Consider the following 23,057-nt stretch of genomic DNA (forward strand, 5'->3'; position numbering starts at 1 on the left):
TTTGTTTTGCAAGCTTTACTTCTAAATAACATCCGGTACAAAGCAAACACGTTAGGAGAAGACTCGTGCTGTTACTGTACTATCAAGAAAAGCTTCTCTATTACAACAAAAGGTTGCAGTACAGAAAGCAGAGTCGGCATAATTTAGTGAAAAACATGGCCCGTCCTGTAGGCCTTCGATTTCCTTCTGAGGTCTACAATGTGTACACTAACAGGCATGCTTGTAGTCAGGTTACACATTGAAGCAATAGTGCATTATCAAGTTTGCTATTAAAAGGATAGTGAGTACTCTGAGAGACAGCTTTCAAGAACTTCTCATACAAGTATTCTACCGTGGGACAGCAGTGGAGAGCTTCAAATACACATCCTGTGGCTTCATCTGCAACACTGCAGATAGATTACCCATTACACACGGAACTTGTTTCTGTTCACTGTCAGTTAATGAGTACAGTAATACCAAAGTTTAAGTCTCTACCCTACGATGGCATATTAAATAAGCATCAAATTTGGCTCAAACATTAGTTACAGGTATCTACTCATACTAGAGTGGAAAGCTATCACTACCTGCTAAGTCAAGAGCTTCCTGAGTTCCCTATGTATTGCAAATCCTTAGTTTCACAGTACAGAGATCACAAACACATTCATAGCTCAGGTGAACAGTAACAATAAGGTCAGAACTTTAAGGCTGTATACTAAAAGCTTTCTTGAAGGGATCCACATTATGGCAAATTTCCAGGTGTTACTAAAGCTGACTGAATAAAGTACATATAACGATTTTCAGTTATGAAAAATACTTTGTTTATCCAGATACTTTTTTTTTAAACTCTATTGATCAGAAACATGCCAGAATGGGACAGAAAGGGAAGACATGTATTAAAAAAAAATTAAAAAAAAATAATCACATTTTGCATTGAACTGCTGGAGAAATTCATATGGCATTAGAATAGTAAACGAAAGGAAGATGGACATTAAATATGTAGGAAATTCATTTCCTACTGAAAAATGTACACAAATTATAGCAATTACAGAAAACTTGAAGGCAATTTATGTTAACTTGTAGTAAATGCATTAGAGATGAAGTACCACTCACATCAAAAGGAATGCAGTGAGACTATAGTTTAATATCCAGCGCTGTTAAGAAACTGAGTTCTACTGAAACAAAATGGAATGCTAATTTCATAAAAATATATATACATATAAAAGTTTCTTTGTATCTGAATTCCAGAACAGTTTCCCCGAAGTAGTGCTTCTAGAACTTCAAGTTTTAATTATATTCAAAGTATTTATCATTTAGAGTTGGCAAATTACATTCTTATATTAACATTTTTACTTGACACCTTCCTAGATAGGAAGCATCACTAATTCAATGATGGGTCACTCGTGAACGGAAAGCTGTTTTGCTCCCCCAGGAAAGCAGCAGAGTATTACAACTTCAGTATTAGAGCAAAACCCATTTGTTATTTTGTCTACATCTTTCCCATCGCCTTACAGAGTAAGCTAGTTGAAAGTAATTTGGCAGAAAAGAAAAAAAAGTCAACAACAAGACGAACTAGGTTTCGGTTTCCGATGGAGGTTTACTGTATCTGTTTGAATAAAATGATCCGATCTATCTTCAGAGGCTAGAACTCTTCTAACAGCTTCTTCAAAGGCTGCTGCAACGTTAGTGGCATCTTTTGCACTGGTTTCAAAATAGGGATGATTACCATTATTCCTGCACCAGTCTTGGGCTTCTTCCGTAGACACTTGCCTCTCATTTATATCAACTTTGTTACCCAATATCACAAATGGAAAGCTTTCAGGCTCCTTGACATCTGCGTAATAAATGAATTCTTTCTTCCAGTTGCTTAAGTTTTGAAAGCTTTGAGAGTCATCCACGCTGAAGGTAAGCAGGCAACAGTCAGAACCTCTGTAGAAAGGAGTCCGCAGGCTCCTAAAACGTTCCTGACCTGCTGTGTCCCAGATCTGCAGAGTGACAAAGTGTCCATCCACTTCCAAATCTTTGTTTAAGAATTCCACACCTATTGTATGAAAAAGCTGTGCATCAAACTTGTTGGTGACATATCTATTCATCAGGGAACTCTTCCCAACTCCACCATCTCCTAGCAGTATTACTTTAAGGAGTGATGATTTTGCTGCCATTGTTACGGGAATAGACCCTCCTTGTTTCCTAGACCTGCAAAGGTTAAGAAAACTGTTAAAAAGGGAATTAGTGAACAGAAAGCTTTGTACGTATCTAGAAAGTGTTTTAAGTCCACCAACACCAAGCTTCATGCACAGAGACAGGATGGCTATGCAATATAGGCAAGGCATAGGTACTCATAACAACAACATCCACTCAAGAATACGTGTTTAACTGTCATCTCTTCCACAGATTGCAGCATGACTTTTGCAATCGATAATAAATCTGCAACTGATTCACAGCGAGTGCTGTGGTCTACAGAATGAATTAAGACCAAATTACAGCATTTGTGAAGTCCCGTGACTAGCTTTCATCACAGCATTCATACACTGACATTCATTATTTCCCTCCTTATAAAGCAGCTGCAGCAAATGGAATACTTCTATTACAACCGCTTACAAAAGCAAACTCCTTGCTGCTACTTCAAATGGTACTCCAGACGCCAGCTACTCAGGACAAGTCTACAATGCCAGTTCAGTTAGTTCATGCAGACTTCCCATGGTAAAACTGCTGAACACCTTGGCAGTGCTAGTGAAGAGTGGCTGCCAGCATAGGGATCATGAATTAATGGCACCGATTAAGCTTTTACCTTTTACTGTGATATTTTAGTGTTTGAGGGCTTTATTCATTTATTTGAGGCAGTTACATCGCCTGCATTTTGTGCCAACCCACAGTTCACCCTCTGTTACACTAATGCCACCTAATGCTATTAAAAATTGTTTCAATTACTTGCAGGTAAAGTTTCAAGTTCAAGGAATCCAAACATAGGCTTTGGTATGAGAACTGCCATTTCTGTACCAACTTGAAACTCTTAAGAACTTAAAGAAACTCGACCAAAACAGGCTTTTGTGATAATAGCGTCTATTTAAAATGCAAGGAGGTCACAAGTAGCCTGGTCTGCCTCCTCCTCTGAAGGAAGGAATGTGGTCTTGCTAGTTGTAATTAGCGTTGCTGGCATATACATCACCCACAAAACACAATTATGGAATTAATACCCGATACAAGCTGGTATAAAGTCATATGACTGCGTGCTGCCTTAGAATCAAGGCCTGCCTTAGAAACAAGAAATGTCAGGAATTCTTTCATCTTTAGCTCTCCATCTCTGAATGTATAACAATCTACAGTAGAGCATAGGAAATACTTTAGAGTTCGAGAGCAACTGAGGCCTCAATGCAAGGAGCTTCCAAATATAAGGAGGAGTAGCTGCACCTTTTAAAAATCTGTTCAGAGGAGGTGAATATATTCACTTACACTGCATAATAAAAACCAATATTTCTAAATCCTTCACATTTTACAGGTTTGTATCACAACAACATTAAAACTGCTTAAGAATTACAGAAGGATGGTTACCTTTCACAGAGCTGTGGGATAATCACTACAGCTCGAGGTATGAACGTACACCACGTTACATACACAAACAGCCTTCTTGAAGCCACATGACTACCCAGCAGGTAAGTTCCAGGCTCACGCTGAAAGCTTTAAAATGCCACAGGTGTTCCCTAATCTCCCTAATTCCTACTATTACTTAACAAATAAGTTGCTTGAACTTCTCTATTATACAGTAACAAGATCTTAATAAATACTGCATTCTCGAGAACAGAGGGTACTGAATGTTTCCCCATTTTTCCACTTTAGTGAAGGGAACACTTCACAATTAATACACTGCTACTTCTGCACTGAGACTACAGAAATAGCTTCCCCAGGACCAAGGAGCAAACATCTCCACATGATGTTGCCTTGGCTTCATAGGAACACTTAGTTTCCAGAAACAGAAGCCAGCGCACTAATACTTACTGTTTCTGCACACTTCTTAGTCTGAACAAAGACAACAAAAAGATATCTTCTCAGTCATTGGGGATTACAAGAGCACTTGAACCTCCAAAGAAACATAGTTAAAGACATTACGGAGCAATTTTGTTTCAAAACGACAGAGACTTTATACACTGTAAGGGACTACTATGTAGCACCACTGACTGACTACACAATTTAAAGCACCTGCAGAAGCTGGATGGCGGCTTTCAGTGCAGTAGGCTGCTGCACTTCTTCCACTTGAACATCTTAAGGAAGTAAGATTTCTTAAATAGCTTTCAGTTGTTCTGTTGTTTTTTTCCAAGTAACAAGGCCCTAACACTCCAGCAAAAAAACAACACAACCCTCCAGAGGTGTGGAGAATGAATGTTATTTCTCCTATTATGTACTTTGAATTTACATGAGCGATACATTTTTGACAGTTTTTGGAAGAAGGAGTCAGTATCTGATACGACATTCCTGAAGATTTCTTACCTTGGCCGTTCAGTTTAAATCATCATTCAGCATCTGAAAATAAAACAAAAACAGAGTTTCCAACGTGCATCTGATTATTTTAACCAACGTCAGGAACTGTAAGACACCACAGATTTACAAATAGGTATTTGTTCCAGTAACTTCAACTTACTGTGCTGCACAGTTATTGTAATGTAAAAGCAGTCTCAGCCTGGTACACACAGCAGTCTACAAGCAGATCTGTCCCCCATTTCTCCATCTTACTTCAATACTCGGTGCCAAACAAGAAGTCCAAAATGAACAAATTAAAAGCAGCCCCACTGTGATGCATTCTGGTAACCATTTCTGAATTTCCTCCTCCAACTCATAAGGTCACAAGCTCTTAGACCACTGACTTCATTATTGTTAAAGCAGGGATCCGTTTCTACTAAGTGTCATTTCTTTTAGAAATAGTTCAGTTATTCCCCTCCCAGAATCCCCCCATTAAACTGAATTACATGTTTGAAAGATTTCCACTGGCAGTCCAAACACTTGCTGGCAAGACAGAATGTTACAGGCTATTTCATAACACGAAAGCTGTTTGCATTACAGAAAGTCTTCAATTTCTAGCCCTTCAGAGCTTATGTGTATTAGACAAGGCAATGGCGTTTTATCTTGACTTACCTAACTCCACAGTAACAACTTCTCAAATGCCTTTTATTTTTGAGTGCAATTACCTCTTTGAGCACTTTGGTGTGGAGGCAACACTCAGAGAAAGGTCATTGGTTTGAGTCTGGAAAATCCTAACAGCAACATTTGAACTTATTTTTATAATAAGAAGATTATACTAGGTTAATGGATCGAGGATTTGTGTATACCAAATAGTGCCAAAAGCTGAAAGAATTTAAGTGCTGAAGTCAAATTTTGGCCAACAGCATTCAAGTTTCTTCCACCTGATCATGCTTACTTACAGCCTCACACACATTCAGCCAAGGCTTCTGAAAGAAGAAAAGTCATCTTTGATAAACATCTAAGGCAAAACGCTGCCTCAGATACTGACAGGCAAAATTAGCACCTCCATAACTGATGTAACAGTCACACTGACAACGTTTCATAATCACCTAACCTCAACTTTACACATACACAACATACACATTTCAGCTCCAAAGCCCATTCAGAATCACCTTTGCTAAGCCATCTGCTTTTATTAAACCAGCAAGGATTACTGGTTTAAAAAGAGAACACTTCCATATGTTGTCAGACAAAAATACCTGCCTTGCAATAACAATATACACTTACTCCATCCATTGTTTTTTTTTTTCTTAAAGTGTTTGACAATATTTAGCACATTAACATAGAAGGAAAACCCATCTCCTGTTTTAGTAACAATGGCTCATTGAATACTGACAAATTGCTTGTCTGCAAAATGTCTGGAAAATAAAACAATCACAAGAGCTTGCAGAGCTGCAAGGTCACGGGCAGGATCAAGAATAAAGTATTGAAAACTAGGTTAACACTTGCTCTTTGTCTTAGCCCTCAAACACCACAGCACAGTTTTATCACCTATTGCAGATCTGAAAGTTTCCAGAAAGCTGAAAAGAAAGCAACAGAAAGAAATTTACTCCCTTTTTCCTCATTTAGCTAAAGAATCCTTGTCCATGTACTTAAATGGTACCGCTTTATTCAAACTCCAGATAATAAAGTAGTGTAAGAACAGTTTTCCAGTGGTTAAAGGGCCACAAGCCTGCCTCATCTTGAAATATTTTGCTTTAAAATTCAGAAAGGAACAGAGATGAAGTCAAGATCCCCCAAGCTGTGCACTTTCCAGTGCACTGCAGTTTTGACCACAACAGTCTTCAAACCCTCCAAAAAACACCCATGTAAAAGCTGTGGCTCAGAAATACCCTTTACAGTGGGGCAGTTGTCAGCGGCCCAATGCTCTGGAAAGCAGGCAGCCCTCCAGTCACATGGCCTGACCTGCTGAGATCCCAATCACCCTGCAAGTCCTCCTTTCTTTATCTAAGACTGCACTATTCCAATGTGATGGCAGCTTACATTTTCTGTTGGATAGATAACTCGATGACAAGTAATCTGAGAACTGTCTCTAGTCATCAGCAGCCTGGACACAGGTTATCTAACATCAGAATAACACTGCACGTTATTCCTAATAATTGGTAATATGAACACAACGCAAAATGGATTGACATTAAGCTGTTGCTACTCATTTGCAAGTCCAAAAAGTTGTCTTCTTTGTAAGGTTACTTGTAACTCCTGTGCAGTTCAGCAGTTGCCTGGAATGACACAAGACAAAGGAAGAGGCAGCAGCAAAGAACAGGAATCCTTCAGCCTGCATAACCCTTGGATCATGAAATCATCCCAGGCCTACTGCCAGAATCGCTTCAGTTACTGTGACTTACATCTAACCGCAAAGTGGATCAGAAAAACTTGTCAGGAGAAATGCCTCATATAACCCAGCCTTCACCTTCTGCCTCATTCCTCAATTCCAAGCAGAATGACCGAACTCAACAACTCTGATTAAGTTGAGAAAAAGAAAGAAAGAAAGAAAGAAAATCTCAGATGCTCACAAGTAAGCATCTCCTAGTTTAAGCACTACGTCATAATAACATTACTGACTTTCAGCCAACTATAAAGCAACCTTAGGAGTAAGTTGGTCCAGCATCTCTAGGAATTCACGAGATCACAATAACTGACTCTCTCCTTGCAACCCAGTTCTGTCACTGCTCCCTCTCTGTCAGAGCTAGCAGCTAACTATTGCTGCTTATCTGTGCTTCTCTCTCCAGTACGTGAGTCTCCCTTTTCCTTCAGAGATCCTTAGCAATAGCTGCCTCTGTCAACCCAGGCTACACTGTGAGTTCATGCTCTTTCCAGCATGTGAGCAAAGCCCACCCCTAAGAGAGTAAGTGGGCTGCACCATACCAATCCAGACTGCATGTGCTGGGGAGCACCAAGGAGAACAATAATTTAAAAGAAATAAATAAACTGTTAGTCCCATGGAACCAAAAGAATCACAGAATGGCTCGGGCTGGAAGGGACCTTAAAGACCACCGAGCTCTAACAGCCTTAGATGACCTTTAGGGTAGCCGTACTAGGTTTCTTGAGAAATAAGAAGTGACAGAAAAGGGTTTTGCATCCATGCTGAACAACTCTTCTCCCAGCCTGCCATTACAGCTAGCTACTTCACACAGCTGCTAACAAAACAAAGCAGACACACAAGAAAATCCCCCTAGAAGCCCATCACACGCAACCGCCCCACGCTGATAAACGGGAGACCAATGACAACAGCGGCCGTGTCGGTGCGGGACGCACAGCCCCGCTGGGCCGCTTTCCAGGCGAGGCGCCCGCAGTCACGGGATCCCGCTCACGCCACCCGGCCCGCGCCGAGCCGGGCCCTCACCCACCGCAGCCGAGCACAGCCCGCCGCCTTCCGCCCTGGGCTCACCAGCGCACGGCCGTAACCGAACGGGTGGAAGGGGAACGGCGAGACCCCCTGCACCCTAAGGCTGCCGGCGGTAGGATCGCAAATCTCTCCGCACAGCGAGCCCCCACACCCTGACATCAGCCCCATCGCGCGTCCCCCAAACCGCAACACGGAAACCCTCTGCGCCCGCCAGACAGCCGCTACCTGCCCGCGTACAGGAGCTGCCGCCAGCGCCGAGGCCCAGCTGCGCCGCCGCCGGGCGCTGAGGGAAGGGAGAAACAACATGGCGGAGCAGGCAGGGGGCGGGCCGGTCACGTGAGCCCCGCTCGGCTCTGCCCCCGGCAGGAGAGGGGAGGGGTCCTCCTCCCACATGGGCAGAGCGGGGCGGTGGCGCCATCCGCTACGCTGAGCTCTGTCAGCGGGGGTGGGCACTGCTGTGGGGCGGTGTGTGGGGAGGCACCTGTCCGTGGGGCCGCTGAGGGTGAAGCCCGCGTGGCTGTTTGCGAACATGACTGCGGAAAAGAAATCTAAAGAAAGCGGCGATAGAGTATATTTTTAAGCTCTTACACCGTGTTGCAAGGATGGGGGCAAATCGCGAAAGGAGCAGAAATGTGTTTCAGTGTATTTAAAGGGGTCCCCACACCATCAAGAGGAATGGGTGATTATAGGCTTAAGGGATGAGCCTTCGAAACACCACTTTGCTCCAGCAGCTGTCACATGCTTTTGATCACCAGGGTGAGGCAATCGGACTGGATCTGCCGCTTGCACAGTCATCTGGGGTTTGGATCAGATGTACTAAGGAATGGAAAACAAGATCTCCGTGTTATCGGAGGGAAATGCCTCCCACTGACAGCAGCACCCAGGCTGAAGGCAAATGTGATGACACTACAAGCATTCTTACTGAACAAAGCTGGGCTTTGAAAACGTTTAAGGACTTGTTTCCCAGGACCTGCTTTCATCCGGGGCTGAAATAAACCACAGGGAAGCGCTGGGCGGGCAGAAAATGGCATCTGTAAAGGACAATTCTAAGATACGAGTTCTGATCATTGTCTTGTGATTTTAAAAGGAAAAACAAAAACAAAAATTCAGCTTTTGGAAGTGGAGGAAATAGTTTTTATCTTCTGGGGATGCAGCTACCATCTTTATTTATTTATATTTTTTTTTGAGGCCATTTTTGAGGCCACTTTATTTTTTTGAGGTGATGAGGCCGTTCAAAGAAGGTAGGCCTGTCACACCTCAGCAGCAGAATGAAGGAAATGACCGTCTGAGATGTTGTGTGGCCAGTTCACACTGAAATCACTCTGATTTCAGATCCGGACAGAAACATCACTCCATAATGGCACCACAGGCCTGGCCTCTACCCCAGACCCATGGCCCTGGCTTGGTTTTGGCATGGCCTGTCCCCGTGGGCTGGCTGACGCCACTGGCTGGGCCTCCCTTGGCAGGATGCTGTGGGCCCTCTTCCTGAGGTCTCCATCCACGCACCCTGCACTGCTGGCCCTGTGAGCAGAACGAGGTTGGTTTTATGCCACGTTTAATCAACAGCAGAACATCAAGCAGAGGACAGTGGGGGTTTTCATTCAAGGGAACGTTCTGCATCAGCAAAGCCCTCGTGCAGCACAGCTCGTGAATGATGCCTTTTACCATCTGTAACTGGCAAGGAGACTTTGTCCCATCCTGAAAAGTGCTGACCTTGCCTCAATAAAACATGACTCTGTCACCTCCTGTCTGAATCACAGCAATAAAAAATAAGGGGATATGAAGTCAGCTGCCTTTATTGCTCTGCTAATACCACACTGTGGCAAGCCAGTCCCCCCCAGCAAGTATCAAAGTGCTCCTTATCTCCCAGGACCTGGGCCATTATACCCTGCATGCTCCCTGAAGGATCGTAATTTTTGTTCCTTATCAACAGTTACCAATGAGTAGCTAACCTCTTCTTGCTAGCAAGGAAAAAAAGAAGAAGAAGAAGGAGAAAGAAGGAAAGAAGGAAAGAAGGAAAGAAGGAAAGAAGGAAAGAAGGAAAGAAGGAAAGAAGGAAAGAAAGAAAGAAAGAAAGAAAGAAAGAAAGAAAGAAAGAAAGAAAGAAAGAAAGAAAGAGAAAACTAAACTTCCCACCTTTCCTTTTGTATGTACCACGGCAGACTGAAATGAAATAAACAACAAAAGTGCACTTTCCCTTTTGTCTTGGAAAGGAAGGAAGAGTTCTAAACAACAAATGGCAGTAGAGCAATGTGCTACAGGAAAATGGTTGAGAGAAAAACCAAAGGCCCTCAGCAGGACAGAGTTAACTGCAGGGGATCTCCAGGAATGAGGAGTGCTGACATGAAAGCAGCTATTAACTCCCATTCATCAACTCTGATCAGGATAATACTTCTCAGAATATCTTTGCTTTTGCATTGAAAAATGTGTGAATTTCATTGTTAATTTAGCTCTAGACTTTTTGAGAGACAAAAGTCTTGCAGGTACATGTTACTTAAACTTTGATGGCAATCTGTATTTAATACCTTATTGCTACTACTCATAAGATAAAGGAAGTAGCTGTACTTAACAGTATTTCTGGGAACACAAACAAATAAAAAATAAAAATAATGATTTAAACAACAACAACAACAAGCACAAGCACATGCTTCTGCCTTATTCTGCATATATTTGTCTGTTTGGATTCCCCCCAATGCCATGCCCCTTTGTGGAGGAGCATCGTGGATATACCTAAAAATCAGATGAAAAGCAATAGTCCCTGCTCCAAGAAGTTGAGAGATTTTATTTCCCATAATCAGGAACAAACCTAGAAGATCTCAACAACATAAAAGAATCTCACTTTTCAAAGCTTCCTTTTAATTCTTGTTTTGGGATTCTGACATTCCCCGTACTCCAGTAATCTCTGCGCTCATGCTGGTGCACACGCTGTGTGGTTGCAGGTTGGCTCTTCAGAGCCAATTTGAGCCAAAACACACAATCTTATCCAGGCAAACATATTAAGCCTGTGCAGTTACACAGTCTAGGTAGAGACAATATAACCTATTGACAGACTGCAGCCTGGAACAGTACTTTGCATAGTGAAACTGAGACCGCACCTTTTCAAATAAGAGCAAAGTCTGCATGACTTGCCTGAATGATTGCCTCTCACATCTGGCACTTGCACGTCTGCAGAGTACTGATACATAGCAGCACATGACACCACAGGACACCTGTTTTGTACCAAACCTTTTCACTCACGAGGAGTGGATGTAATCACAGATGGAAAAAATGAAGTGGTAATGAACTGTGTTAGGTGAAAATAACTGATGGTGTGAGATGATCAAGAAAGTAATAAAATAACTTGTGATTTCATATTCAGTTTCTCCAACTGCTAAATGCTAGATTTTCACACACTTATCAACATGAACTAGGTGTGAAACTGAACCTAGACAAGTTTTTTCCACCAACGCTGGAATAAGCAAGGCCTTGTTTCCTATATATTTATATAATGTAATTACAACCGGCTCTCCTCATTCTCCCTGCCTCCCGGTGTTTTCTATTCCTTTCCACCAGTACTTCCAGGCCTCCTCCTTGACCCAGATTGCAGTCTAGGCAAGAAGCAGAATTATTTTGTGCCTGGCTTTAAGGTAGTATCAAAAACCTAGCAGCTAGATGTGTTATAGCAGTTTAAACAGAACAAGTAACTCCTTGGTAAAGCAAAGGACTCCAGCTTTTCTAAGAGGAAGAGAAATTCTATTAATGACTACTGAGTTTCACAAAATTTACAAATATATTCCAATCTTTTGATGTCTAGCTTTGTAACAAATACAGTTAAAAACTGTTATCAGGTTTGATTGTGACTGAGAGGGAAGGAAATGGAAGAATGCCTGCTTGCATTGGATTACCACAGAAAACTACTTAAAGACGGTGAGTTTGCAATCCTGAGGGTGCAAATATTAACAAATATTAACTGCCCTGGGCAGCCCGTTCTATGCCCACCACCCTCCAGTGCAGCCCCTGTCCCTAACCCCCAGCTGCCCCTCCCCTGACACAGCTCCATGCCGTTCCCTCAGGCCCCGTTGCTGCCACCGGAGTCCTCTGCTCCCTGTGAGGAGCTGCAGCCACCATGAAGCCTCCCCTCAGCTCCTCTGCTCTGCACTGAGCCAACCAAGAGACCTCAGTCACTCCTCATACATCTTACCCTCCGGACTCTACACAAGCTTCATTGCCCTCCTTTGGAGGCTCTCTAATAGTTTCATGTCCTTCTCATATTGTGGCACCCAAACTTGCACCCAGTGCAGGAGGTGAGGCCGCACAGCGCAGAGCAGAGTGGGACAAACCCTCTCCTTGCCCAGCATTACCAGACCTTGTGCACCCCAGGGTACGGTTGGCCCTTTGGGCTGCCTGGGCACACTGCTGGTTCACGTTCAACTTGCCATCAACCTGAACCTCCCGGATTCCTTTCCATGGGGCTGCTTTCCACCCTCTAGTTCAGCAGTCTGTACATATACCCTAGGGCAGCACTTTCCCACGTGCAGAATCTAGCACTTGTTCTCGTTGGTGACTGCCCAGCCCTCTAATTTATCAAAATCTCTCTGCAAGGCCTCTCCACCCTCAACGGAGTCAGCAGCTCTTCCCAATTTAGTGTTGTCAGCAAACTTGCTCAAAACACCTCCTAGTCCTACATACAAGTAATTTATTAAAACATTAAAGACAACTGGATCTAAAATGGAGCCCTGGGGAACTCCACTAGTGTGCAGCTACCATCCTGATGTAGCCACATTTACTGTAACCCTTTGGGCCCATCCCATCAGCCAACTGCTCACACATCACTTTATGTTCCTGTTTAACTGTATGCTGGGCATTTTGTTCAGAAGCATTTTGTGAGAAACAGTATTGAAAGCTTCAATGAAATTGAAAAGGATATCATCAGATGGCTTCCCTTCGTCAACTAGATGGGTGTTCTTCTCATACAAGAAAATTAAGTTTGCTAAACAGGACCTTTTTTTTTAAAACACATAACCATACCACTTAAAAAAATTCAGATCTTCAAAAACAACTTAGCATTTTTTAGAAGTGCTTTTGCAATTTTTATTTGTGTCTATATAGTATCAATATCCCATTTTACACTATACAGTTTCAAGAGACACCTTCTCTTATCTGTGTTTTTCAATGACTTCTTAAAGTGAGTGAGCATTACAAACAAATCCATCTGCTGTGATACCATTGTTCTCCGCATTCATTACAAATAACAAAGGTCAACATTTGTTCATCGGGATTTGTGCTTCGCACCCAGCCTGGAAGAAAGAGAGTTCCTCTGGCAATCATAGTGACGGTGCAGTCAGATTTTTCACAGCGCCTACACTTTATTTTGTTTGTCTGTGTGCCATTAATAACTTGTGGAAGCTGATGCTCTTGAATAGAGGACTCTGTGTACAGGGCCCTGAGCTGTTTCAGTTCATCACTGGCCATTTCCATCACTGTCATCTCGGCAAAAGCCTTTGGACTCAGAGTCCCTGAAAAAAGGTTATGTTTTAAGTTGCAACTTTTAGGGTTCTTCAGGTTAGAGATTTTACTTCTGATGCAATTTTTATACTTTTTGTCGTTTTTACAATGAAGAGCAAAAACATGTTCTTCAATTTCTTTAGACAGCTCTAGCCATTTATCAGTTTCTTCTTTGTCTTTGGCAGAACCAGTCAAAGCTTTATAAAGAAGATCTGTGCATTTACACCTCAGAGCTCTCATGTGATCCTGCTGCGAGCCTGCTTCGTTAACAAGAGGTTTAGAACCTTCATTATCAGTATGTCCTTCCTCAAAAGGGGAAAGCTGATCTCTGCTGCTGTCTGCATTGTTACTTGCCACTTTTTTTACAGTTTGTGGTGGGACCAAAATTTTAGAAGGGACAGCATCTAATACTTCCTGCTGACAAGGTCCTTCAGACAGCAACTGTTCTCCAGGAATCTCAAGATGTTCAGTTGCCTCGCTCACACATACAGAAACTGACTTCTTGACTTGCACTGACTGAAGACGGTTATTCTTGTAAAGTGCTTTCCATCTTGATAATAGCTGTTTTGCTTTCTTTTTCAGCTCTGCTGAAGGGCAGCTCTTGAGTATTCTGTATACAACCTTGGCAACTTCAGTCCCCTGAAGATATTCTACAGTCATACTGACATCTTCAAGCTCTTTAAGATGATCCTCGATATCTTGGAAATTGTTCTCAGAGAGTAGTTTTTCAATACAGTGGATTCTGTATATAATATTTTTCTGGTCAGACATTTTTAAACCTGAAAGAAAAAAAACACAAAACATTTTCTGCCATTATGACACTTACTATATCATTTTCTTGATAATATCACAAGGCTGTTTTTATCTTGCATGTTCTTTTACATTATCTTATTTGCATATATATCGCTGGTTTTACCAAGCTTTTCTTGAAATGGTTTATAGTGGAATTAGCAGAACAAATGTAGAACTGAGGAAGCCAGGTCCTGAGAAAGTGTAAGTGGGCATACCAGTCCTACTCACGCAAGGAAAAAGCTGGCAGAAAGAAGAGCTTGGGGACTTTAACTATTCAAAATTAGGGCGTAAAACTAATTTTTAAGGAACAAACAGTAATTTACCAAAAATTGCACCAAGAAAGATGCTGCCAGCACAATAAAAATGTCTAATCAAACTTGTTTTTCTATGCACATGCAGCATAATAGAAGTACACAGGGAAAATCCCAACTACTATGAGGAGAGAGGTAACTACAAAGCCATTCTGCCAGCTGAGATTACAGGTGGATTTTGTGGTGTTTTATGCATTAGCACTCATACCACTAAACTGCCAAGGAGCAGTCAGTTCTGAAATTCAGTGTTTTTCACTGAAAGCAACAGATGAACGCTCACTGATGTATAAAATCTGCTATCAATTTCTATTTTTTCCAAAACATACAAAAGGAAGCTTTATAGGCAGTGTATCATCCCCTCCTCACCCATAAGGCAGCAAAATATCAGAGTTTTTACAGGATTCGTGTCAACAGATTCAATTTACTGAAAATGCTGGTTTTGGAGAATGTTTGTTTTTCCATTGCACAAATTACGATCGTATTAAAAATCTCGTTCTTCTGCTGCAGTAGCTATTTGAATAACATAATGCCCTCACTCTGCTGAGTACATTCTGTACTACCTTCCTGATAGTCTCCAAGGGCAGACTTGTAGAAGTAAACACTACAACTTATTTAATCTGAAAGTTACAAACCGCACCACGAAAATATACCTCAAACCAAGCAAGATTCTGCTGCCAGCTTTCCAAAATGTGCAAAATAATCTTCCTCAGAAAAAAAAAGACTGTAAGTCTCAACTTCTGTGAATGTGTATTTCAACATCTTTTTCCACTTTTCACTATTTCCAAGCATCTGACTGCAAATAAACGTGCAAGTTGCAGTGGTACAGAATATCAGAAAAAACACACGTGTTTTTTTGTTCTCTTTCTTTTCTTTAAAACAGCCATCACAGTAACTACACCCTATTTTGGCACGATCTTCTTCATAAATTGATCTGAGTGCTGAGATGTTTGATTATCTGTTCTATCTGTTGTCTTGATTTCAATAAAACATGCGAGTTCCAGTTAACATTAACTTCTATTGAGACAGATGAGATACATGAGGACTGATTCTTCATTTCAGACTTTTTTCTCAAGCTTTTCTTACTTCAAAAGAATAAAACTACCGAGTTAATGTGGGAATGGAATCTAACAAAAAATACCTAAACATTTTTTTTCAAGCACTTATTGAAGATATCAGAATTTTCAGGTGTTCTGAAGAACTTTTAAGTATCACCACAACTTAATATGAGTAATTTCTACAGTTAATGAACAGTAAATAGCTGAACACATTTTATTGGAAGCTGTAAAGGTAAGGTTAAGAACTACTCTGCAGTATGATAGAGCCAGTGATACTAACATAACTCAATGGATCATAAGCCCCAGATCACACTCTGGCTCCTACGTGACCTATGATCACCAGCAATACCTAAACCTTTCACTTGTTATTCAAGAGACCATGCATTCTCTCTCTTCCAAAATCATCTCTTCACAGTTGCTAACCAGAGAGGCACATCAGACTGGTAAACTTCTAACATGTCCCTGTCATTGCTCTTTCCCTTTCTAGCTCTGTTATTATGTTACAGTTTGACCATCAAGGCAGCTCAAAAACAGTGATGCCTACAAACTGATTTGAGAACAGTGACATCTGCAAACTCCTAATTGCTACTTTTGCAAATTCTTAGAAGTTAAAGACACATCACACGTATCCTAATACCGATACACAAATTGTCTTACCGCAGTAGCCTTATTAAAGCATGCTCCCATACGTTCTGATTGGTGTTAAGTGAAAAGAGAAAAAGCAATTTCAGAAAGCAGGGTTTCAGGGCTTGAATGAGATTTCCTTCTGATTATTGCAAAGCCCTTTCAAAAAGATGCCTAGTGCACTGCTATGCACAAACTAACAAAAACATTACTAACATTATTCTCCTGGTGCTGAACAGAATTAAATATGTAGACACACTGAATGGTGTGTTGTGAGCATGTGTTCTCTTTTCATACGATTTAGTCTCCTGTATCTGCACAAAAAAGTGTCAGCTGAAGTTGCATACATCCTGACCCTGGGTCTAAATGTAAGGTCACTTGCATCTAGAAACTGATACAAGGCCAGCTACACACGCGCACATTTGAAGGAACTCACAAGTAGATTTCTTGCACCATCGCTATTTCCATGATGAAATCTCCCAAGAAGGGGGGGAGGAAGAGGGAGAAGAGAGACGGCTGGATAATTTGCACAGTGTGCAGCTTTCAGTTGTACTATGCATGCCAGAAATAAGTTTAAACATTAGATAAGGGCCTTGGAGCTCAAAAGAAAAGGAGAAAGACAAGAAAGTGAGCATCAACTTTCATTATGTTTCTACAAGCACAGACTGCAGACCAGCCCAACCTCCACAGCAAGTGCTGTCTGCTTTCACTTCACTTGTCTTTAAACAGCTCATTCTTGCCTGACATTCTGAAGTCCTATTAGAGCTCAATAATGTCTATAACAGAAATTATTTTACTACAGTAGTTTCAGAAACAGAGAGAAAACAGAGATACACTTTTTCAAATATATTTGTAAAACTGCCATAATGAAAAGCACATAGAGTTGAATCCTTCCTCATTTGTTCTGGTAACCAACCACAGAGTCTGTAAGAGTGCAAAGAGTTGTTTTCTTCAGCAGGGTGGCCATGGTTACAGCAGGACAATTCCCCATCTCCCAAACGTTCAGAAGCTGATATTAGAAGATGATGATCTGCTGGCATATATTGCTTTTCAGGCAGTCTAGGGCATAGGCAGGGGTCGTGTTAAATGCTCAAACAGTACGACTTCCCCATGCTTATATTCAGCCCTGCTCCTTCTAATGCATGCCACTTCAAATGCAATTTTCTTCAGTGCTTGCAACTATCTGTATACATTATGTATTACGTTACACATACTGCAAAATTTACTTACCCAAATGCAAGATAGCCTTGTGTATTTTCAACACTTAGTATGCAGCATGCAGGTTCATAAACTACATACATTTTATTTGGGTTTATTTATTTTCAATCTTAGTGCACTGGCATGTATGTACAGCGAGGAAAAACCACATGGATCGGAGCCTGCTACATATACAGCAGAACTTTCCTACCTCCCACTCAGTGTATTCACAACTATGAACATGCAAACAAATTCCCCCACACAGTGCTTTGGTGATAATTTGCCCATGCATACACTTATCCTCTGTGGCAAAGGTGTTTCTGTTTTCTTTTTAACCTTCTAGTAGAATGTCTTGGACTGGATTAAATAAAATATATACACTCTACCTTAGGACTTTTTCCCACACTAATGCAGTGATTAAATTCCTAGAAATTCTAAGAGCTCCACAGTCATGCATTTATTTTTCCAAGTTGATCCAACAGCAAATTCAAGGAAAGGTTATGGCAGCAGTTAAACAAAAATGGACAACAGAATATGGGCATGAAAATATGAAAGTTTAAAACTAATTCTGGAAATTTAGTTAGCTATTAAACTACTCACATTTATGTCCAAACAATCACTTCCAAGGAAGTGCTTTCCTCAGCTCGTATGACAAACAGCAAAGAGAACTGGGTGACCCTCTTACTCAGCAAAGCTATAGAAGAGAAAAAAAAGTCATCAAAACATATGACAAGAACAGAATTGAAATGTGTAATAAACAGTTTCAGTGGAGTGGGATATTCATTGGCTGCAAGTAGAAACAAAAGAAACAACTAGCAGGGAAACAACCAAGTAAAAATAGTAAATATGCTTTCATCAATGACAAATGAGGAGGAGGTTTCTGAGGGGAAAGCATGTTTGGAATGGCACTGGTTTGCTGTGTGCACCTAGTTTTCAAAGGGCCTTAAAACACTTCAAGCTGAAAAGTGATACACACCCACAAAGTACTCCACTACCTAGACAATCATAAATTTCATCTCAGCTTCCATCTTAAAAGGCAGCGTGATGAGAAACAAAAAACGTTGTTTGTGCATTGCTGCTCTGTAAATCAAGTGACAACTGGATTTTAATCACCAAGACTGATACTGAGAACAAGCACGAACCCAGTACATTTTACAACTTCTGGTTTCCTTCAAAGGTTGAGGCAGAGTGCTTAACACAGGGAATCCTGCAGAGCATTTCATATTAAGTCAGTATGTCAAGGAACATTTCTAGAATCAAGACACAAGAAAATCTCTCAGACTACTGCATATTTTCCATGTTCTTAGAAGGAGAAACAAAGTATTTCTGATGCAGTGGTAACACTGGAGGGCATTTTCTAGTCAAAGTTCACACTGAACCAAAGCAGAGTAAGCCTGAATTCTTTCTTACTCACACTCCTATTCCTTGAACACTGATGTCCTGCTGTGTAACAGGGTTTTGATGTTTTGCAGCATAATGGCAAAACCAAAAATCTGCAGCCTGTGTTCATCTCCCAGGCACATAAACGCTCTATTTTGTTACTTTATAGATGGAATTCTGCAAGCCTCACCACCCTTAGTGAGGCAACAGCCAGATAACCTGCATGCTGTCAAGGGTTTTTTTTTTTTTTTTTTTCTGCTGTCAGATATGCAAAAGCACTGACTGAAACAAGTTATTCAGCAAATAGGGAAACAGAAGCTTAAAACGACTGCTGGTAGTCTACAAATATCCATCATTCTCCCTAGTTCTGAAGCTTACACAACGAAACTTACACACCTCTCTGGAGCATGCCAGAGAGGTGGTGGATGCCCCCTCCCCAGATGTGATTCAAGGCCAGGCTGGATGGGGCTTTGAGCAATCTGGTCTAGCAGATGTCCCTGCCTACAGCAGGGGGCTGGAACTAGATGATCTTTAAGGTCCCTTCCAACCCAAACCATTCTATGATTCTGAGATTCTATGAAATGCCCTGCCCAAGGTGTCTTGGAAGGTCAGCTGCTAAATGAAGATCATAGTCACTGAACCACTGAATCATAGAATCATCAAGGCTGGAAAAGAGCTTCAAGATCATCTAGTCCACCTACCACCAATATTTCTCCACTAAACCATGTCCCTCAGTACAACATCTAAACATTTCTTGAACACTTCCAGGGACAGTGACTCTACCATCTCCCTCGCAGCCCATTCCACTGCCTGACCACTCTTTCCAAGAAGAAATTTTTCCTAATATCCAGCCTGAACTTGCTCATAACCCTTTAGCCCACTGCTTTACATTTCTGGAAATCTCTCCAGTCATAAAAGCTGTTCATAATTTTCAACATTTGAGGGGGGAAAAGAAAAGAAAAAAAAAAGAAAAAAGATAAAAAAAAAAACAGAATAAAGATGAAATAGGAGAAAACCTCAACTTCTGAAGGGAAAGTGTTTCACATAAAGTTGGCTGCAGTTTTAAATGGGAAAATATTTTACCACATGAGGGCGCTGTAGTATAGCAAACCCATGCAGCCTTGTGAGATAGTACATAGTGAGAAAATCCAGCCCTGGGGAGAAAAAAATTTCCCTATGGCCTTAGGAAATGTTACATTTTTAGGGTACCTATTTGCATAAAATTTGGCAAAATAAACCCCCCAAAAACAAAACAAAACAAAAAAAATCACCCTGTGTGCCCAAAGGTGCCTGGTCACAGCCTGGAGGGAAGGCTTTAATCTCTCATCCAGTCTTTGAGCCACACACAGTTTTTTCATTGACATTTAAAAAAATTGGAATTGCACTGCTTTCCTACTTGATTTAATACTATTTGGCAAATGTTGCTGAACAAACACAGGTAAAATTAACTGAATATGTATTCAGTCAGCAGTGTCCTGTTGTCTTCCTTGTTACAAAAAGTAAGAAATTCAAGAAAAAGGTGCATATACAATAACATTCTTTTTCTGAATTTATGAAATGCATAATGATCGTTCTTGTAGAGCTGCGAGAACAAAAGCAGGAATGATATTATAATTCAGTGCAGTACAAAATAAACATCCCCATCTCTCCTACAACTATACAAGGCATTCCCATTCTGCTTAACTTCAGCAAAGTATGAAAACATCCATCTGAATTCCAAGTGAAGGTAGAAACTGGCTTGCATTTTCAATTAGGCTCTGTAATACTGCGCTGCTGTGGTACTTTCTTGCCAAATCATTACCATCTCTCACACTTGACTGCATGGCGTAATGAGTCGCTGTGTGTACAACAATTAGCAATGGTGATCAATAAAGATCTAGTAAGTCAGTTTGCTCTTAAGGGGAAAACAAACAAACAAAAAAAAAACAGGCTACCTCAGGTTTGAAATACAGTCATCCTAAAACATTGTACTGAATCAGAAGTTTTTAAAAATGAAAATCACCGCACAGGGGAAAAACAAACAAACAAACCAGTGTGAGAGATTTTCTGCTAACTAATCATAGAGACATCACAGAATCATAGAATGGCCTGAGTTGAAAAGGACCTTTAAGAACATCGAGTTTCAACCCCCCCTGCTGTGGGCAGGGTCGCCAACCACCAGACCAGGCTGCCCAGAGCCACATCCAGCCTGGCCTTGAATGCCTCCAGGGATGGGGCATCCACAGCCTCCTTGGGCAACCTGTTCCAGTGTGTCACCACCCTCTGAGTAAAAAACTTTTTCCTAATATCTAACCTAAATCTTCATGGTCTTAGTTTAAAAACTACGAAGCCAACCCTTGCAAAAAAAAAACCTGCTCCCTCCAAAATCATTTGGGGTAAGTGCCTTGCTCCAGCCATACACCTTCACAGATTCAAAACCATAGTCCACCTATCATTAGTGCAGCCAACTTCCACTGATAAACCAATACAAAGTAAAAATGCATCCAAGAAGGTGTAGATAAATGTCTTGGAAGCATAGAGCAGGCAGAGCATCAGTCTTCTTCTCCTTTTATCCCTATCTGAGATTCAGATGATTTTTCCTCAAAGAATTCTATGCAGTTGGAAGAAAACCCAGATTACAGCCAAGGCAAAGATCAGAAACTGTCAAGTGCTCCTAACAGTGTAGCAATTTTTCTCTAAAAACCACGGTCAGTGTGTTATAGCTGAGATGGTGCACAGCACAGTCCTGAAAAAACAACCAGATTTCTTGCCTTGGGCAACCTAAATTCCATATACACACACACACACAAAAAAAAAGATCAAATGCCATTTTAAACTCAAAGCCTAAGAGGAAATTGGAGAATTTTCATAGCTGGCCTTGAAACCCAAAAACATTTCTTCATCTCATCTAAAGTGGGAGAACAGATATCAAAGATTTCTGCAATAAATCATATTCCAGAGCTTTTAAATGAAAGCAAAAATCAGAGCTCTTCCTGCCTCTCACCAGAACTGCCTTCTACCTCCCCACAAAAACTACGAATTTTGTAGGAATCCATCTTCAGTGCACAGCCACATGAATAAATAAAGGTTGATACAAGAATAATTGTGATAATACAACAGTACTATTCATAGAATCATAGAATTGCTCAGGTTGGAAAAGACCTTAGAGATCATCGAGTCCAACCACAACCTAATCACCCTACCCTAACTCTAACAACCCTCTGCTAAATCATGTCCCTGTGCACCACATCCAAATGGGGGATGGTGACTCAACCACCTCCCTGGGGAGCCTATCCCAGTGCTTAACAACTTTGTCTGTAAATAAGTATTTCCTGATATCCAACCTAAACTTACCCTGCTGCAACTTGAGGCCATTTCCCCTCGTCCTGTCACCTGTCACCTGTGAGAAGAGACTACTGCCAGATGTAAATGACAATCCAGTGAATGACAGTTCATTGCCCAAGGCGATCACCTCTTGGTCACTGGTTTGGAAGAAGTGGAGTACACGAGCTCAGAATCACTGCCAAAAAAAAAAAAAAAAGAGAGAGAGACAAGAAAAATACTGTGTAAAACACTTCAATAAATTTTCCAGAACAGCATCTCGTGAAAGAGTACGTGAATAGTACAAAGTAGGCTGGTACAGAAATAGTATTGTTCTACATCATTTACTTCAAACTGATTGCCCCCCTCCCCCCGCGCCTGTCCCGCGGCTCTCCGACACCCCGCGCCGGGCCCCACCGCCTCCTTCAGCCTCACCCCCGGGCAACACCGGGAAGGAGAGGGCTGTGCCGCTGAGGAATACGCAGTACTACCGACCCGTACCCCGTTACCTCCGCTCTAGGCCTCAACGCGGCGCAGCCCTCCCCGCTTCCCGGGCCGCGCTGCGCTCCGCCATGTCTGCGAGGGTGGGGGTGAGCGGCGCTCGGCCGCGGGCAGCGCGGCCTGCAGCCGGCGGGACCCGGGGCGTGCCAGGCCACGGGCTTTCTTCTTTCTCATGCATTGTACGCAGAGTATTCACCGTGATTCTGGGAAAGATGTGTATTTCTGGCACACTTACTGATGTACAATGGGGTTTATTCTCAGTTACAGTGAAAACCCGTATGATTTTTACGTAAATGCTCTTGGTTCTATTCACTGATGAGGCCTATGCTGCCCTCTGCTGACAAGAAGGGCTCCTGCCTCGTACCAAGGCCGCTTCCTGGCAGAAACACCCCTTTTGATAAGTATTTAAGTGACGGAATGCCGTTGCAGTGGTCAGCTCCATTCCATGTATTATACACAGCTGGTTATACAGTTGAGGTCAGGCTTCCTTTTTTTTTTTTTTTTTTTTTTTTTTTTTTTTTTTTTTTTTTTGCCTTGTTTTTGTGGCTCATGCAGCAACGAAGTGTGGTACAAAGT

The 23,057-nt window shown here is 41.6% G+C and overlaps 1 protein-coding gene across 9 annotated transcripts; it reads right to left on the reverse strand.

Moving 5' to 3' along the window:
• On the reverse strand, nt 1-22,759 carry RAB9A (RAB9A, member RAS oncogene family). 9 transcript variants are annotated; one of them, XR_006939175.1, is made up of 7 exons: nt 22,490-22,563; nt 22,014-22,179; nt 17,901-17,994; nt 16,540-16,695; nt 8,063-14,100; nt 4,462-4,494; nt 1-2,172 (listed from the first exon to the last, which is right to left on the reverse strand). XR_006939175.1 is itself a non-coding variant. In XM_015273566.4 (3 exons), exon 3 carries the CDS (start codon nt 2,136-2,138, stop codon nt 1,533-1,535), a length of 606 nt encoding a protein of 201 aa, XP_015129052.1. In that variant the 5' UTR covers nt 2,139-2,172; nt 4,462-4,494; nt 8,067-8,115; the 3' UTR covers nt 1-1,532. The 9 variants fall into 9 exon arrangements, 4 of the variants coding, with proteins under 4 accessions (XP_015129052.1, NP_001008678.1, XP_015129047.1 ...); XR_006939180.1 differs by having other exon boundaries at nt 16,540-16,702; XR_006939173.1 differs by lacking the exons at nt 16,540-16,695; nt 22,490-22,563 and adding an exon at nt 22,717-22,759.
• Between the last annotated feature and the right edge of the window lie 298 nt (nt 22,760-23,057).

Source organism: Gallus gallus, chromosome 1 (assembly GCF_016699485.2).
Source record: "Gallus gallus isolate bGalGal1 chromosome 1, bGalGal1.mat.broiler.GRCg7b, whole genome shotgun sequence".
NCBI lineage: Eukaryota > Metazoa > Chordata > Aves > Galliformes > Phasianidae > Gallus > Gallus gallus.